We start from the raw sequence: 17,905 nt of genomic DNA, 5'->3' as shown, positions 1-17,905 counted from the left end.
ATATTTATACTTTGCATCGATTTCATTTTGATTATGGTTCAACATTCACCATCAGCATTTGTACATCCCTAATGCATTTTCTTATATTATCGTTATTCATTTATCAAGAGTTTGTTTTTTATTATTTTCTAGATTATTTCAGGTCAATTTCTTTCTGATAAGAAAGTTGGGACTTACGTGGAAGTAGATATGTTTGGCTTGCCTGTAGACACAAGGAGGAAAGCATTTAAGACCAAGACATCACAAGGAAATGCTGTAAATCCTGTCTGGGAAGAAGAACCCATTGTGTTTAAAAAGGTTGGTCTATTTTTTGCTTTCGCTTCAAAAGTATACATGTAATTTGCTTTGAAAATATAGTAGTAAATGCTCACTAACTCTTTGTATTTAAACATAGAACATTTGTCATTTTCACATTGAGAATGTTCATGTCAAAAGCAAATGGTCTATGTATTGAACAAATTCTTCATTAGGATAAAGACATAAAACATACAGGAAGCTGTATCTCTGGTGACTTCTTTTGAAAATCTAAATTGTAGACAGCAACTTAACTTTTTATCATTTAGCTAAGTACAATTTTCTACTTGGGTTTAGAAAAGTGGGGCCCTATTTGAATCACACCTTTCTAATTCTTTTCTGACATAGTTTTTTTCTTGTAACCACATGTATATTTAATGTCCCTATAGGTGGTTCTTCCTTCTCTGGCCTGTCTGAGGATAGCAGTTTATGAGGAAGGAGGTAAATTTATTGGTCACCGGATCTTGCCAGTACCAGCAATTCGGCCAGGTATGGATAGTGTGGTGAGAAAATTTTTATCAAAGTTATAAAGAAAATCATGCCTCTCTTACATGATTATTAAAGAATTATCTGAAAACTCAATGGCTTATAACAAGTGTTTATCTTCATGCTTACAGGTCTGTGGATTGGCAGGGTTTGACTGGACTCAGCCATGTGACTGTGCTTCATGCTGTGGGCTGGTTTAGGACTGTTCCACATGTGTTCATTCAGGGGCCCAGGCTGGAAGGGCAGTGGTACCCATAGTACAGACTTCTCATGGCAACCCACTGGAATGCATAAAGGGAAGCCTGACTTTCCAAGTGCATTTTAAGCCTCTGAATGCACCACATCATTAACATTCCATTGTCCAAAGCAGAGCATATGGCTAAACTCCAAGTCAAGAAATCATGTGTAGAGGATGAATTTGGACTAATAATTCAATCTGTGACGTATGGTTTTCGAATTCTCTTTAATGGAGAAAAACATGATTGGAAAGAAGAAAAGTCAGAATGAACATTATTTTCCTGTCTGATGAGAAAATATAATATCACTCAAAACCATGTGGTTAAAATGAGAAAGAAGTGACTTGTTTGTCATCCAAAGTCATCTAAAATAAAACACGTCTATCACATAAATGTTCCTGTGTTATAGCTAACATTGTGAAGAAAATATGTGATACTCAGTATTATTGTCACCCTCTAGGCTATCACTACATCTGTCTGAGGAATGAGAGGAACCAACCTCTGATGCTACCAGCTGTCTTTGTCTACATAGAGGTGAAAGACTATGTCCCAGATACATATGCAGGTAAACAACCCAACTCAAAGGGATATTTCCATCTGGAGTCATCCATATTTTTCTGAAAACAGAGGCAGAAATTCTGACCTCAGAATCACCTCTATTTTGTTTATATGTTTAGAAGGTAAATTACTCAAGCCTTTATGAATAATTTTGAACTTAATTTGGTTCAACTCCCAATAAAGTATTGAGCATATTTATCCACCGGTAGATAGTATTATTTTCATAGGCCGAACGCTTTCTAAACCATGCTACCTGTTACTATAGCAATCTGTCTAGGTCTGTGCAATTAATTTGCCTTGAGCCAGTTTTAGAACCCTGATTCTTTTCATGTGTAGACTGTAAGTTTAGAGGAATTAACTTATGATGCTGTCAACCAGGAGCCATAAATTTAAATGCTTATAGTGTTAAGTGACCTGGGTGTAATATACTAGGGAGTGGTGAAGACTATGGCAAATTAGAGTACCTGCCCCATCCAAAGATGATAGCCATCACTCACATCAGCTAGACAGTGCATGTGCTAATGAGACCTGGATTGCCAAATCTTTGGGTTGTTTCAACAATCTGGAAAGCAGGTTTTTTTATGTCAGATGTCTCCATTACGAAACACCTATTGGGCCAAGTAGAACAAGTGTGTGGGCCATTGCTGGAAAATGGATGGAACCCTCAAAAAGAAACAAAAGAATCTGGAGTATTGAGACATCCTAATTTGGAGCCTGTCGAGTTTGGCTCTCAGAGCTGACCTCCTTCGATTTCTCTCTTACTGAGGTTTTAGCAAAGGGTCCTGACTATTGTCCATTTCTAAAATGTTGGATGGATGAGTGGATAGTTAGATTGGTAGATAGAAGAATAGAAGATGGATGATAAATTGTTGAATGGATGGTTGAGTAGATGGATGAAGAATGGATGGATGGAGGATGGATAATCAATACCACTAGGATCTTTGATCTAAAATGTCTCTTCCCTATTTAGATGTGATTGAAGCTTTGTCGAATCCAATTCGATATGTAAATCTGATGGAGCAGAGAGCTAAGCAACTGGCTGCTTTGACACTGGAAGATGAAGAAGAAGTAAAGAAAGAGGTGAGAGGGTATTTTAATCTTATGCATGGCATTAAGCATGATTTCCACACTTAGTTGCTGGCTGTGCCTATGTAACATCACACCTCAGGAGAAAGAAAATAGCACATTGAAAAAACATTTTAATGGAATTTGGCACCATCTTGCAAAACATCTAGATGGTTGATTGAATTTTTTCATGTTTCATTCTCTTGTGGCATTCTGGGTCCAATAGCAGTGTCTTATTTTGTGACTACATTAAACAGCACATATCTTGTTGTTTCAGATGAAAGTTTCTAGATGATTTCATATTGATTAAGGGTGATTAAGGAACTTAGAAAAGAAGATGATCATCAACTCATTTAGTATTTTCCTTTGTTTTAAATTTAAAGTGCAGAATTTTTAAAGTGTTTTGTGATTTCTTACAATACATAAAATATTTAACACAATACCCATGTGGGTAGTATGGGCCATAAAGTGTTTACTATTATTATTACATTGGATATTTATGTATTAAAATATATATTCCGAAAATAGTTGGCATGTTTTTCTAAATTACATGTCATAATGTAAAGAATTATTAAGGAAGGATCTAGAAATATTAGAAGTGAAGTTTAAAAATATAAAGCCTCTGTAGACTGGTGATCCTTTGGTTTTCAAAAAAGTGAAATATAATTGAATGATTATTTGAGGTGACACTAATATTAAAAAATAGTGATAAAAATTAGCTATTTTATATATCATTTGAATATTCTGAGGATTAATTCAGAGAAAAAGAAAAAATGGGAAATCTCGAAAATTATTTGGATAACTATAACTAATAGCAAGTCCATTTAAGTTGATATTATTTAGTAAATAGTCTTTTTTCTTATTCTAAAAGGAACCTAGATTTATCATCGAAAATTTTAAAAATACAAATGAGAAAAGAAAGCCCCAAAGATATTACCTGTAATTCAAACATCCAAGCCATGCAGATATAACACTGTAAAGATGGGGAGCATACATAGCCAGTCTTATTATGTACAATTATTACCTTTTTGTAAAATGGAATAGAATTCACGATCGGTATTTTTACCTTTTTTATTTTCACTTAATGCAAATATTTTCCATGTTAATAATATTCTTCTCTGATATGACTTTTAATGACTTCATGGTCTTCTGTTATATAGCTATACCATAATTTATTTCTAATTCCCTATTATTGGATATTTGGAATGCTTCACATTTTAAACAGATCTTCAGTGAGCATCATGTAAATACATTTTTGAACACATCTATGATTACCTTGTTTTTTATATAGAATTTTAGAAATTTTTTATCTAAGACGTTGAATTAATAGAACATGAGAAAAAATGAAAGAAAGAGAGAAAATGAAATGAAAGGAAAGGAAAATATTTAACCTAAGAGTAAAATTTTCCAGGCTCTTATTTACACTACAGGCAACATATCCTGTAAAACCAGTAGATACATCCTCCTCTATGCTGAAATTTCAAGTGAGACTGGAAAGTTTTATAAATAATGCTTTTTTGTGGTATGCATTAAATGAGGTTATAGGACATTTTTACACTGCCAGAAAATTATACCTAATGGTAGATATGAATATATTTCTAGAGTTCTTTGCGCCTCTAATATCTTGGCATTTACAGAGGGAAAAAAGAAACAATAAAACAAACAAACAAACAAAAAACACTTGAATTTTGAGGGATTAGTCTAAGCAGTGCTTGTACAGGGCCCACAGAAGGAGGTATCTTTACATGCTCCAAGCAGATGCCATTGGTGTCCTGGCCAGCTCTCCTTTGCAGGGCTGCTGCAGGAGTGGGCTGCTAAGGGTTCGCAGCTCCAGACCTCTCTAGAGGACAGTCCGGGGTGATAGGAGCCACCTCACCTGGAGATGCCTGGCAGGTTATTCCTGGAAGGGGGTGACCCATGCCCAGTGACTGAAAAATCAGGGGAATAACAGCTCAGGTCCCTTGGTTCTGGGTGGGCAACTTCTGTGCTGCAATTTGCTCTCCCAAGTCCCCTCGATTCCCTGGATGGGATCAGGCTGATGGGATCCAGCAGAGAGCACATTTCAGCTTAGCTTCTTCCCTTGTCTTACCCTGCCTTCCTCACTTCCCTATGGTTTTCTCTTGAGAATATTTTCTCAATAAATCATGTACTCAAGAATCCCTGTGTCCAATTCTGTTTATAGGGAACCTAACATGTGAAATAGCTGTGGTATTATAATTAAATGCAAAAACAAGTGCCCTTTCTGATTTTTCTGTTTGGGAACTACATTTTAAATGTTTGACAATAGTCACACCTGTAATTCTGGTGTTTCTTCAGCAATTATAGAACTTTTTTCCTTCCAATAGCCTTTGAGAAGATTGAGTAAAACTAGAGAAGTCAGTGAACTTCCCATTTTGCTCATATAGACACCAATATGAAATTGAAGACTCTCCTTAGAAATCCACCAAAAGCTCTGACACTTTTCTTCTACCTGCTTTAGCTTACTACCATATTTAATAAAATATAATTCAAAGTAAAGATAATTTATGTTGATATAAATAAATTACTATTAATAGCATCCTTCTGATTTCTCTAAAGAAAAAACAGGATTCTCTTTAATCAATGGGATGTATTTTATTTTCTAAGAAATAGAAGTTCAAAGGGTACATTTTCAAAAAAAACAGGTATTGTCACTGTTTAGAAACAATACTTTTTATATCATCGACTTCTACCCATTCATTGGCCAAGTCCTCCAAAGTAAGCACTCACTTGAAGAGAGCTTTTCAAGACACCAGCAGTTTTAGCTTACATAGTGCAACAACTGAGGTAAAAAGTCTCATAATGGGAAATTTTGCTGATGGTGCCTCAGAGAGACCATTTCTCTCACGATTACGAAAAATGTCACTCTGAGGAATGGAAGACCTAGGGCCTTTGAGACTGCAGGATTCTTGACATTGTCATTCTTTCAAAGCCTTATCTTTGCACCAGACATCTCATTCAAAAAGCTATTTGGGAAGAGTACAACATTAATGGAAATGGAAAATGCAGACGTAGAATTTTAAGCCAACTTTGTTTTGGTTTCTCCTCTAAAAACGAAGACCAGAAAAGATTTTCAATAAATGTATAATGTTGGTTAAACTTAGAGAAAATTTGGACATTTTCAGTTTTAGAAATAATATAAAGCCATTGACTCACTTAGATTCCATATGGTCTAACAGAGAAAATACATTTTTTTCCTTTGAAATATCTAAACCCTTAACTGACCTCATTTTTGAAACTCAAGGAAAAAAGTATTTGCCCTTTCCTAACGCTAGGAAAGAAAATTCATTTCACACCTTCAAACACCAGTGTGCCCTTTATCTTGTCTTACAGTAACATAAGTTTATTTGAATGAGGCCACTGAAAATAAGTAGCTGTGGTTTTCTCAGAAGAAAATTCTATCTAGGACATGGCAGGCACTGGAGACACTATTTTAGCAACAAAGACTTTTTTAGGAGAATCCTTTTAACTTGGTAGTTATAAAGGTCATCTCTATTTGAAAATTAAAGACTTCATTGGACTACAAAATATTCCCTGCTTTGTAATAGTCTAATAAGTTATCTTTATAGAGTAATTTGCAATCAAATAAATTGGAAAGTTGAAAATTCCCTCATGCTTTTAACAATAAACATCCATGTGAAAAGATATATAAAATATATATGATATATGTGTATTACATATATATGTGTATTTACATCTGTTAGAAGTTAAGGGATAATAGAGAGTTGAGTTTCTGGATTTATTTTTTCTCTTTTAAAGTGGTCATCTAGGGTGGTGGGTTGGTAAAGTGAGGAAAGTTGCTTAATATGAATAATAAGAAAGGCTTTATAATATGTATAGCTATTTCTCTAAATAAAAGGTCTTATAAAAATTTAAAAACAATAAATGAAAGAAAAACAATAAACAAAAGAAATACAAAAGCCTCTCCGTGATCTTGCAGATACTATTAAAAATTTTGGTGTATGTCCTTCTGGCATGTCTTCTATTGTGTGTGTATATATATATATACATATACATATACATATATCTATGCATTAACAAAATTTCTTAATTTTGAAAAAATGTTTTACAGCCCTAATACTTAAATATGGCTATAGAGAAGCCTAATGAGACATCAGTAACACTTTTTATTTTCTATTTTATATTTTCAAAATATTCTATATTCTATTTTCAAAATATTCTATATTCTATTTTCAAAGGGGAAAAAATTACTAGCCAATGTACTGATTACAAAATTATCTGATAACATTAATTTCTAAATGCACGCTTTGAACATGACTTGTTTTAGAATATTTCAAAATATTCTATATTCTATTTTCAAAATATGCCTGTAAAGGGAAAAAAATTACTAACCAATGTACTGATTACAAAATTATTTGATAACATTAACTTCTACATGCACTGTTTGAACATGACTTGTTTTAGCACACCAAGGAATGGAGAAAAAAATAAATGCAATTAACAAATACTGAATACTTACTATGTACCTGGCACTGTTCTAAACCTTTTAATGTATTAACACATTTAAGTCTTAAAACATCCATATGTCTTAATTATTATTATTATTCCCATTTTTTTTATAAAATGCTGATCCTGACTCAGTGGGTCTGGGGTAGGGTCCAAGGCTCAGAAACTCTATAACAAGCCCCGGGCTTGTTATGGGATAATGCTATTCGGTGAGGACACATTGAGTAGCATGGGTTTACACTACATCACATCACACATGTACCTCAGTAACAAAACTAATTCTCTAGTAACAAGCCCTTAAGCCCTCCATTCACCTTTCTGTCTTCTATAGCAGGTTACCTGGACGACTGAGTACAGCATATAAGACCTTTACCTTAAATAATAACATCCTTTGAACTGAACTTTCTATTGAATCAAACGTCAAGATTTCCCCCCCTTTAAATCACTGGATATTATCAGAACTCTTTCTAAAATAAGTTAGGCTTATGTATGTGGGTTCTATTTAATTAGTCTGTACACTGGCTGTTAGCCAAAATATGTATCGCCCAAATCAAAACTTCCAAGATACAAGGGCTACATTCATTCACCAAGCATTCATTTCCATCCTTGGGGAAAGTTATGATCTAAGACAGAGCACAGGCATACCTCGGAGATATTTCGAGTTCGATTCCAGCCCACTGCAGGTCATAATCTTTTTGTTAATGAAGGACTTGCCTTCAGTTTGTAAAAACAAAACAAAACAAAACACAATGCCTGTGAAGCACAATAAAGCAAAACACGATAAAATTAGATATGCCTATAACTGATGCTCCAAACTTTGCTTAGCACTTGAGGCCAAAATTTCTGTTCTCAAGAGTTTCCTCTGTCATCTGCATGTGTATTACACAAGTGCAGGTGTGTGAGTGGTCTTTACATCATTTTGATGTTGAAAAGGAAGGGATGTTTGATAATACTAAAATTTTATTTATTCCAAGAGGCTTACTCTTTAAGTTGTCAGACTTGTATGTTCCTGTAAGTGAAGTGAAATTTATCATCTAAAATAATTTGTTTCCTAATTCAGTGTATGGCACAATGGACAGTTTCAGTGGAATTTGATTATTTGAAAAGAAAAAGTCCTATGGTCCGGTATGAATTTCACCAGTAAAATACCCCAACAGCAAAAATCCAAGGTGATACTCTCATAAGGTACTTAACTCTATGAGGCTTTGGATGTCATTTAGTTTTTTCCAAGACAGAGCTTGATACTTCATCTGTGGTTCAAGAACTTGGTGATATAATCAAAGATGAGGTTTATTGGTCACTTTGGATTCTCTTTAAATGAAAATCTTTCTCCTCAAATAATAATTTAACAAAGTACCAATTTATAGAAACGATAATTTCTCAGAGTCCTCAAAGTTCGAAGCATTCAATAAAGAAGAGAAAATTTGCCTTTTAGGAGATGGTCTTTATATAACAACACTGTCCTTTTCATTTCTATATGGATTTGGAGTTTGCAAGCCACTTTTACTGGATGCCCTGGATAAAACTGGAACCTAATTAGGACAAACCTATAGTTCCCATTTTTAAAAGAGGAAATGATTGCTTGTAATGGTAGAGTGACTTGCCTAATATCAATAGCCAATAAATGGAGAAATTCGGGTCTTTTAAAATGGGATATCAAGAGAAAACCCTACATTCACTTGAGTTGAAACTACTCAAAGATTGGTTCAATTCCCCCGCTTGTACAAACTTCTGCCATAACAATTTTTTATACGTCAAGGGATTCTAACGAGGGGCTTCAGTTTCATCTGCCTAAAACAGTGATGAATCTAGAAACTTCAATGCTGTCATCCATGCCGTGCCCAATACCATAGGGATTTTACAAATGTAATTCTCAATGACAAAATGTTCCACTCTGCTTTAGAGCAGAGCTTCTCCAATTTTAATGTGCATGTGACTAACATGGGGATCTTGTTACACTGCAGATTCAGATTTAGTGGGTCTGGAACAGGGCACAAAATCCTGCATTTCTAAAAAGCTTTCAGGTACTGTTGCTGCTGCTTCTGGCCTATGGACCATATTTTGAGTAACAAGGCTCTCAGACTTTAGCATGTGTCAGAATCATTTTGCTTCTTGAAACAAAAATTGCTGGGTCCCACCCTCAGAGTTTCTGATTTAGTAGGTCTGGAGTGGACCCAAGGGTTGCATTTCTAACAAGTTTATAGTAACGCTAATGCTGTTTGTCCAGGGACCACATGTTGAGAACCATTGTTTTGGAGGACTGCATCTGTTTCTCACAAGTATGTGGCTCTCCCTTGACGAAAGCCACTAATTCGACCCTCTCTAAAATGTCAGCTGAATCACAGAAACCCAGGAAGGGCTCCAGGAGAAACTCTTTTCTCTGGGAGTTGTCCAGAATCTGCTCTATGGGTCACTGGCAACGGTCTCTGCCACATGATTTGTCTTAATTAATTTGAAATATACGTTCTCACAAAATGAATGTAAAGGGCAGTTGGTCTACATTCTCTTTAAAAGAGGAATCCATGATTTATGTATAACTGCAAAAAGTTCATTTCTGCTGACTTCTTTGGAGACTGTATAAAAATATTCCTAATAAAGTTGGTAGGAATGGTAATCTCTCCCTAAATAAACTACTGCAATTATGAGTCAAATGCAGATTTTCTAGCTACAGACAAAAACAGCAGCATCTTTATTCTTTTCATTCATTCAAAAAAATTTTTCCTCATTTTGGCATAACATTTGGTGAATCTTTAGTTACAGGACTTTTGTCATTAATTATACATCTATTGATTATACATGAGCAGAAAATTAAATGTGGATTTATTCATTCATTCATTTATTCAATACATTTTTTTTTAACACGACTCTGTCAATTACCATGCTAGGCACTATGTGAATATGTAATTATGAGAAAAATCAGATATTCTCATAGATCTTACAGTCTGGAGAGACTGACATTGATAAAAATTCATATATGTCCATGTTAGCTTGCAGCTGTCATTACTGTTTCAATAGACTATGTGAATGCTGATGATTTCTTGACATGGCCATGCTATGGTGTCTCAATTGGATCCATGTTTCAGTTACTGCTGGGAGAACATGCTGGGTATTAATCGCAATAAAAGCCAAAATCATTTTACTTGGTAAATGTTAATCAAGAAGCTTTAAAAGCTGAAGTCAACAGATGAATTTATTCATCTCCTTAAAACTATCTTTTGCTTCTAACTCATTTTGATAGATTTCAAAATACAGGAGTTTTGCCATATTTTATTATGAAAGTGTTCAAACATACACAAACATTGAAAGAATTGTACAATGAACATCTAAATATCAGTCTCCTGGATACACAGTTAAAATGTCAGTGTGTTTGCTTTATTGCATATATTTGCATCTAGCCATCCCTCTGTCCATTCATTATTCCATCTTACTTCGTTTTTTTTTTTTTTAGGCTAGGCAACCCTTGGTTGACCTCATGGATTGCAAGGACCTTGTCAGCTTATAATCCCTTATTTTTTATTTTTTATGCCTACAGCACCTGGTCTTCCTAGGTGGTCTCCCATTCAAGTATTAACCATGCCCGACCCTGCTTAGCTTCCGATTTCAGACAGGATCGGGCTCGTTCAGGGTGGCATGGCCATAGACCTCCATTTTACTTTTTGATGCATTTCAAAGTAGATTGCAAATACTAGTATATTTCATCTCTAAACACTTCAGAATGCATACGCCAGCATACAGTTTTTACAAGTGATCTGAATTTCTTAGAAATATGGGGCAGATACATTATCTTATTTCATTCAGTTAATAGAATTTAAGATACAAATTGTACATGCTCTTGAGGGAAAGACTAGTCTGACAAAGCCACACTCACTGCCCACATTTGTCCCAAGCAGACTGGATTTCTGCATGATGAATGAGTCTCGCCCAGAATATTCTGGAAAACCTCATGGCCTTACCCCTAAGCCAGCTGGTGTCCCAACCAAGATGCTGCCACCCTAACCACCACATGGAAGTGACTGCACCTTTTAGATGACTCAGGCAAGGATAGCATGACCCAACACTTCCAATAGCTCAGTCACACATCTGGTATTAGGAAGACCATTTACTTATCATATTAACCACTTAACTAAATTCCTCAAATTCTAGTTCTCTATTGCTTGATCACTTGATCCATATTTTTAGTGCCCAGGATGGAAATCTTTTTAATTAGCATACCAAATGCAATCTTCTCTTTCTATAAAACTTGTTAAAATGGCCTTCCCAGTTATTCCTTTACTGAACCACTTGTAATATATCTTAAAGGCACTTCTGTTTGTTTATTTATTTATTCATTCATTCATTTGTTTTTTTTAAATTAAATTTGTCATTTATTTTTGAAATAGGAAGGATATTAATATTAATAAAATTTTGGCTTTAAGAAGTCCACTATTCCATGTTTTAAGGGAAAATGTTGTAATACTTTCATTTAGCCACAAGAGGGCAGGGACCTACTTCTGCTGTAGTTAATTCTGCACATTTGTCTCTATCAGCTAAGCAAAATCTACTGCAACTAAAATACTAGCTTCTGAAATTTCTTTCCTTGAAATTTGTTTAATTGGATTTTAAGAGCCTCTCCACTAAACTGCAAAACTTACATTTCTAGTTCTTTGACTGCTATCATAATTTTTAGTTTGATGTGAAACTATTTCATTCTTATTTTATTCAAACTCTTAAAAAAGAGCATTTAGAATAAAGTCACAAGTATTCACTTCCACTGATTCTTTTGAGTGGGACAAGGAATTTTGGTTTTGCTTTTCAGCTCTTATATTCATAGAGCAGGATTTATTCAATCTTTCATTGATGATATTAAAATTTTAATTATAGTATTGTACTACTATAGGTGCTTTTTCTGTTTTGCAGCTCTTATATTTAACCGTTTTATTTAAGTGGGTTAACTTTTTGTATGTGAACACCTTTTTAGTGTAACAGAGTCAACTCTTTGAGAATGATGTTTACGTTTATACATCTCTGTATCTCAGCAACAAATTAAGTTGCTATGTGGCTCCTTCAGCTGCTGTTATAGAAAACAGAATGAAATAGTGCAGCAGAAAAATTCAGGCTTTAGGTCATACCACATTTTTAAACACCGGTCCTGCTTCCTGTGACCTCTAGCAAGTGACACGGCTTTAAATAAAAAGTCTTTAACAATGCGTCCAAGTTATTTGCTTTATAATGGAGGTAAGAGTGCTGCCTACCCTGACCTGTGGCAATGAAGCCGGAACACGTCACAGTGTCAAGCACACCGGTGATCTACAGCTGCTTTGATTATCAATCTCCATTAGGGACATGTCAGTTAAAATTTGTACATACTGCACTTAGTTAGCAAAATATTTTAACCATCAATCTAATATATTTGCCATTATAGACTCTCGCTTAACTAATAAAGAAAGTTTGTTTCCACAAGATCATAAGAAGCCCCTGACAAGTGTCAAACTATACACAAAGGAACCCCAAATTCCTCAGTCCCAGCATTCAGTGTCCTCCTTACTCCCACCCCTCCACCTTTGTTCAGCCACTGAGGTGAGGAGGTGGGAGCGGTGGGCTGCAGACCAGCTGCGTTTCCAGCACACCCCTTTCCCTTCGGCGGTGCTGTGGGTGCTTTGTTCGCCTGGCACAATCCCAGAATCCCAGGCAAATTCTGCTCCTCTGAGCAGAGTGTACAGATAGGCAGCTTCTGCGCCAAAGGGATGGAAGCTGTGCTTTATTTGGCCTCTCAGTGATTAAAAATTGGGAACGTTCATAAAAACTCATTTTCCCATTTTCCGCTAATCCTAGACACTTAGAGTGGCAGCTGCCCCCTTTAGAGGAGCTGCCCCACTAGCTCTGGGCATGGACAGCCTCACATTTGCATTAAATCTAGCCCCCTTTTATCATTTCTTCATCTTTGTGAACTGCCTACTAATGTATGGTTTGAATGGTACCCCCTTGGATTGTGCGATGCAGCCCACCCTCCCTGGGGGTATCTTCAGATATGACCCCTGGATTAAGCATTTCTTCAAAGCTTACCTCAAAAATGCAGCACCAGACCTTGGTGATCTCTTCTTCCTCAGTTTTAACTATAATGTGTTTGTCTGTATGTTTACTCAACATTTATTGATTTAAAAAATAGATATATATTTGAATTTATACATTATGTCAGTGTCTAGCATGTAGGGGCTCTGTCTTAAATATTTTTGATAAGTAGAGATTTATTTTTCCTTCATTTTGACTCAAGTTGATGATGGAATTTGGTTTCCCAAATGCATACAAGCTACATGGAATGTCTGCAGGCCTAATACAATGCAAAAATAAGCTGACTGGATTCATTTTCCACACCTCCAGCAACTAATCCCTCAAGACACTAATTTTAGTTGCCGAAAAGAAGCCATGTGATTACCTTATGGAAGCTGGCTTTCCATCGCCTCCATTCTTTCCTCCATCAAAGTTTTATTTTCCTCTTATCCTCCAGAGGGCTAGTTTAAGCCAGTTGTCACATTGGAAAGAATCTGGTTCATTTCCCACATGGTTCTAGAAACCAACCTGGATATAAATGAGGAAGGTCAGACGCCCACAGAACAAGGGCACATTTCTTCCCTGTTTCCAAAGCAGCTGAGTTTGACCCCTACAGGCAAGCCCCTCAGGGGAGACTGGGAAGCTGTCCTGTGTTCAAGTCAGAGGACCAGCCCCGGTAGGCGACATCTCTAATGACCTAGTGCTCTTTCCAGCATTCCCTTTGCTTCAATCCCTCCTGTACAGTATAAATGCTCTTCTTTTATGAAGTTTGTGGCCAAACGTATATGATATTTCAGTCTTCTCAAGCGTCTCCCACAAACCTAAATGTGTATAGAGAAGCAGTTGTAACGGGGCAGAATAGAAGCCACTCCATTCTGGCCCAAAGTGGGAATGGGGGTGTATTGCCCAATCTGATTTTCCAAGAGAAGCAAGAAATACATTTTTTTTTTAATGTAAAATCTTCTGGATTTAAAAATTTGGCAACAGCGAGCAAGCCAAAGAAAACATTTCCATGCACTCTGTTTGGACCCTAAGCCTCCAGGTTGCAATTTCTTGCTGAACAAAAAAATATGCAATTTCTCCTCTTGGCATAGTGATTTTAGGGAGAATTTTCTTGATGGATGTAACTAAATAATAACTACACAAGAACTTATCTATTGAAAGTGGCTATTTTTCAAAAAACAGGGCTCTACATAGTAGTGACTTCTACGGACGCCAAGGTTACCGGTGTCGGTTCCTGCCTCCCCCACTTGACTTCTCACCACTGTCACAGGGCTCACAGCTTCTACCTCAGTGCCACCAACACTGAGCAGGCCATGGCAGATAAGCAGAGATTATTTGTGGAATTAAACTAAGTTCTGCCATCACACAAAGCGGTTTTGGAACTCATGTTTTAAAGATGCTTTAGGGGACAAATTGAAAGCTACTTGTGACAATCAGTGTCATTATTTTCCCTCTCATCTTATTTTTTATAAAAATGTTATCATATGACAATCTGCTGTCTGTAATTACATGACAAAATGTCACAACATTGGACTTCAAATGACTTCTGGCTATTTCCTCCTATACATTTTTTAATGTACTATGAAGTAGAGCATCAGCGTAGCCTGTGTCAGTAAAATCTGCCATGGACCTAGAAGGCAATTTTAAGAAAAAGGTTGCAGAGCATTTAGAGCATTGAAAAGTATCATTGAAATGGTACGTAATTACTGTGGCAGTCATGTTATAAAGATCAACATTAATTCAACAAACGTTTCTTAAACATTCACTCTGTACAGGACACAGTGGCCTCGTTGCTGGAAGGGATAGAGATTTCATAAGTTTCAATGCATTTATTATTATTATTCACTGGTAGTGTTGTACAAGCTTCAATGCTTTTATTTAATTATTTAACACACATATTTAACTGTGCCTGGAACTATTCTAAGAACTTTATGAATATTAACTTCTTTGATCCTCTAAAACAGCAGTCCCCAACCTTTATGGCACCAGGGACCAGTGCTCCAATGAGAATCTAATGCTTAATGATCTGAGGTGGAGCTGAGGCGGTGATGCTAGCACTGGAGAGGGTCTGCAAATACAGACCCGCCACTCACCTCCTCCTGTGCAGCCCAGTTCCTACTAGGCCATGAACTATACCGGTCTGTGGCCTGGGATTTGGGGAACCCTGCTCTAAACAACTTTACAATATAGATGTTATATTCCCCAGGATATACATATAGTCATCTATAAAGAGGAGGAAACTGAAGTATAGTGGCCAGAATGCAAACCCAAGCAAGTCTGGCTCCAGAATTTGTGCTAGTAACCACCATATCAGTAAGCTACTGCTGCATAACAAACAACTCCCAAATTTAGTGGCTTACGCCACCAACTATTATTTTTCATGATTCATTTGGTCAGCCAGGCAGTCCTGCTGTGCACATGGTCAGCTGGGGCTGCTTGATCTGGGACATCCTTGCCTCGATGATTGAGCTCTCCACCACATGGTCTCTCAGCCTCTATTGCTGGAGCAGGGGTCTGAGAAAGAGAGGGAAAATTCACAAGTGCCTTTTTAGTTCTCTGCTTGCATCAAGTTTGCTATGTTCTCATTTGACCAAAGCCAATCACGTGGTCAGGTCCAAAGTCAATGTGGGAGGCTCTACCTAAGGTCATGGTCCTAGGAAGGCATGCAAATTGGGGCCTTTTGTAAAATTAACCTACCATAGTCATGGTTCAACACCATGCTGCTTTTACCGTGTTTTCTAAACAGTTTCAAATTTGACATTTCAGACTCCAAACGAATTGTGAAAATGCTATCAAATGTAGCCTTATTGAGTTAGGAAGGTAATAAAAGAACAGTAAGAAATGTGGAAAATAAAGGTATGTTTATGATTTTAGGCTGATCCTGGGGAGACACCGTCAGAGGCTCCAAGTGAAGCCAGGACAACTCCAGCAGAAAATGGAGTAAATCACACTACATCCCTGGTACCCAAACCACCTTCTCAGGCTCTCCACAGCCAACCTGCTCCAGGTAAACATTAGAGAGACAGCTGTACAACATGACTAAGAGCCTTTAGTTTATTCATGCTGCTGAAGGAGATAGCATGATTCAGTTAGCTAAAGCATCACATGAGGAAAGGTGTATGGACTTAGGAGGGCTCCAGAAAAGTGTGATGAAGGAATGAATGAATGAGTGAATGAACGAATGCCAAGAAAGACACATAAATGCTCATCTGGCTCTGCTGATGAATTATAAAACCACAATAAAGTATCGCCCATGTTTCCCCCGTCTTTATTTAGTGATAGATTATGGTATGACCCATCTGCTGGCAGGATGTGTGAAGAGTTCTTCAAACATCATTTAAACAGCTATGCTTTAGAAGCACATTCTTAGTTCTACCTCACTCAGTTACGTCTCTGCAAGAATTCCTTTCCATCTTTCTCCAATTTACTTTTCAATACCTTGAGTGTCTACCATGAGCTGAACTCTTCATATTGATTATCTCATTTAACTCGTATAATAGAATCTGTCTATGAGGCTAGATTCTAATATTGTCCCCATCGTGAAGATGAATAAACTGCAGTTTTGCGATGACAGAGTACTTCCTGAAGGCCACATAGCTAGTGAAGAGTGAAGTCAGGACGGACATAGTTCTCTATGATCCTAAGATTCTTGCTTTTAGCTTCTATGCTCTTACTAAAGCAACACTCATGCCTCACTTCTCAGGAAAACCCTTTGATTTCTATGCAGCTAACTTTGACAGTTAATCTAAGACTACTTTAGGCAGTTATCTTTCGTATGCATGTCTCCAGTGGATGGTAGAGTTCCCGGATTAGGCTTCAGTTGGATGTTTCTTTTGCAAAGAGCTGAAGAATAACATGTACTCAATAACTTTTTGTCCAATTGGTTAAAAAAGTGGAAGGGGAAAGAATTTCCTTCTATGAAAATATGACTTCATGTCTCCTCCCTTTCTTGTCATGCCAGTGCAAAGTAATGATGAAATCCAGATCTTTTATTTAGGAGGGGAGGGTTTATTTTTCATGGGGGTAATGAGACTTTGAAAAGAACAAATCATATTAAGTCTGTGTTAGATGTGACTGTGGCCTCGGCTTTTAAGAAGGTTATTGAGATCAGTAATCATAAGATGATTTGATCATAAGCGAGAAGTGATATTTTTACACGAAATCTTGTATACCAAATATGAACATTTTGAGCGCTTCTGGAATATAAATCAGTCATTTAAATATGTAAGTAAATGTAGTCTTGTGCTTTTGAAAGGAAAAGAGAATTTAGACTTTTAGCATTTGGTTTTTTTAACTTGCGGTTTTGAAATAATTTGACATACAGACCCATACTTCAAATGGCACAAATACATTGCAAAAATGATTTCCTCTTTTCTAGTGTTAACATCTGTCAGAATCATGGTGCAATTGTCAGACCAGGAAATTAACACAGACACAATACCTCGAATTGAACTTCAGGCCTTGTTTGAACTTCACCTGCTTTCCACTAATGTCCTTTTATCGTTCCAGGTTCCAACTCAGGATCTCACACTGTATTTAATTGTTATGTCTCCTTATTTTCTCTTTATCTATGACAGTCCCTCTATCTGTCTTATCTGTCTCTATCTATCATGGCCTTAACACTTTTGGAGTACCAGTTAGTTATTTTGTAGAATGACTCTCGATTTGGGTTGGCTTGACATTTTCTCATGATTAGATTGAAGTTACACATTTTTTGGCTAAACATCACATATGAGGGGTACCTGATATTG

General features: G+C 36.5%; 1 protein-coding gene and 1 pseudogene across 1 annotated transcript in view; one reads left to right on the top strand and one right to left on the bottom strand.

Annotated features, from left to right (window-relative positions):
- PLCB1 (phospholipase C beta 1) overlaps nucleotides 1–17,905 on the top strand; it is a 411,190-nt gene that overhangs the window by 293,214 nt on the left and 100,071 nt on the right. The window contains 5 exon segments of the mRNA XM_039874578.1: nucleotides 133–297; nucleotides 684–783; nucleotides 1,477–1,581; nucleotides 2,545–2,654; nucleotides 16,029–16,161. Of these exon segments, the coding sequence (XP_039730512.1) occupies nucleotides 133–297; nucleotides 684–783; nucleotides 1,477–1,581; nucleotides 2,545–2,654; nucleotides 16,029–16,161 (613 nt within the window).
- On the bottom strand, nucleotides 10,648–10,766 carry LOC120612118 (uncharacterized; annotated as a pseudogene).

This window comes from Pteropus medius, unplaced genomic scaffold, assembly GCF_902729225.1.
Source record: "Pteropus medius unplaced genomic scaffold, Ma_sr-lr_union100, whole genome shotgun sequence".
Lineage (NCBI taxonomy): Eukaryota > Metazoa > Chordata > Mammalia > Chiroptera > Pteropodidae > Pteropus > Pteropus medius.
The sequence above is the reverse complement of the archived record's forward strand: the minus strand, read 5'-3'. Positions and strand labels throughout refer to the sequence as shown.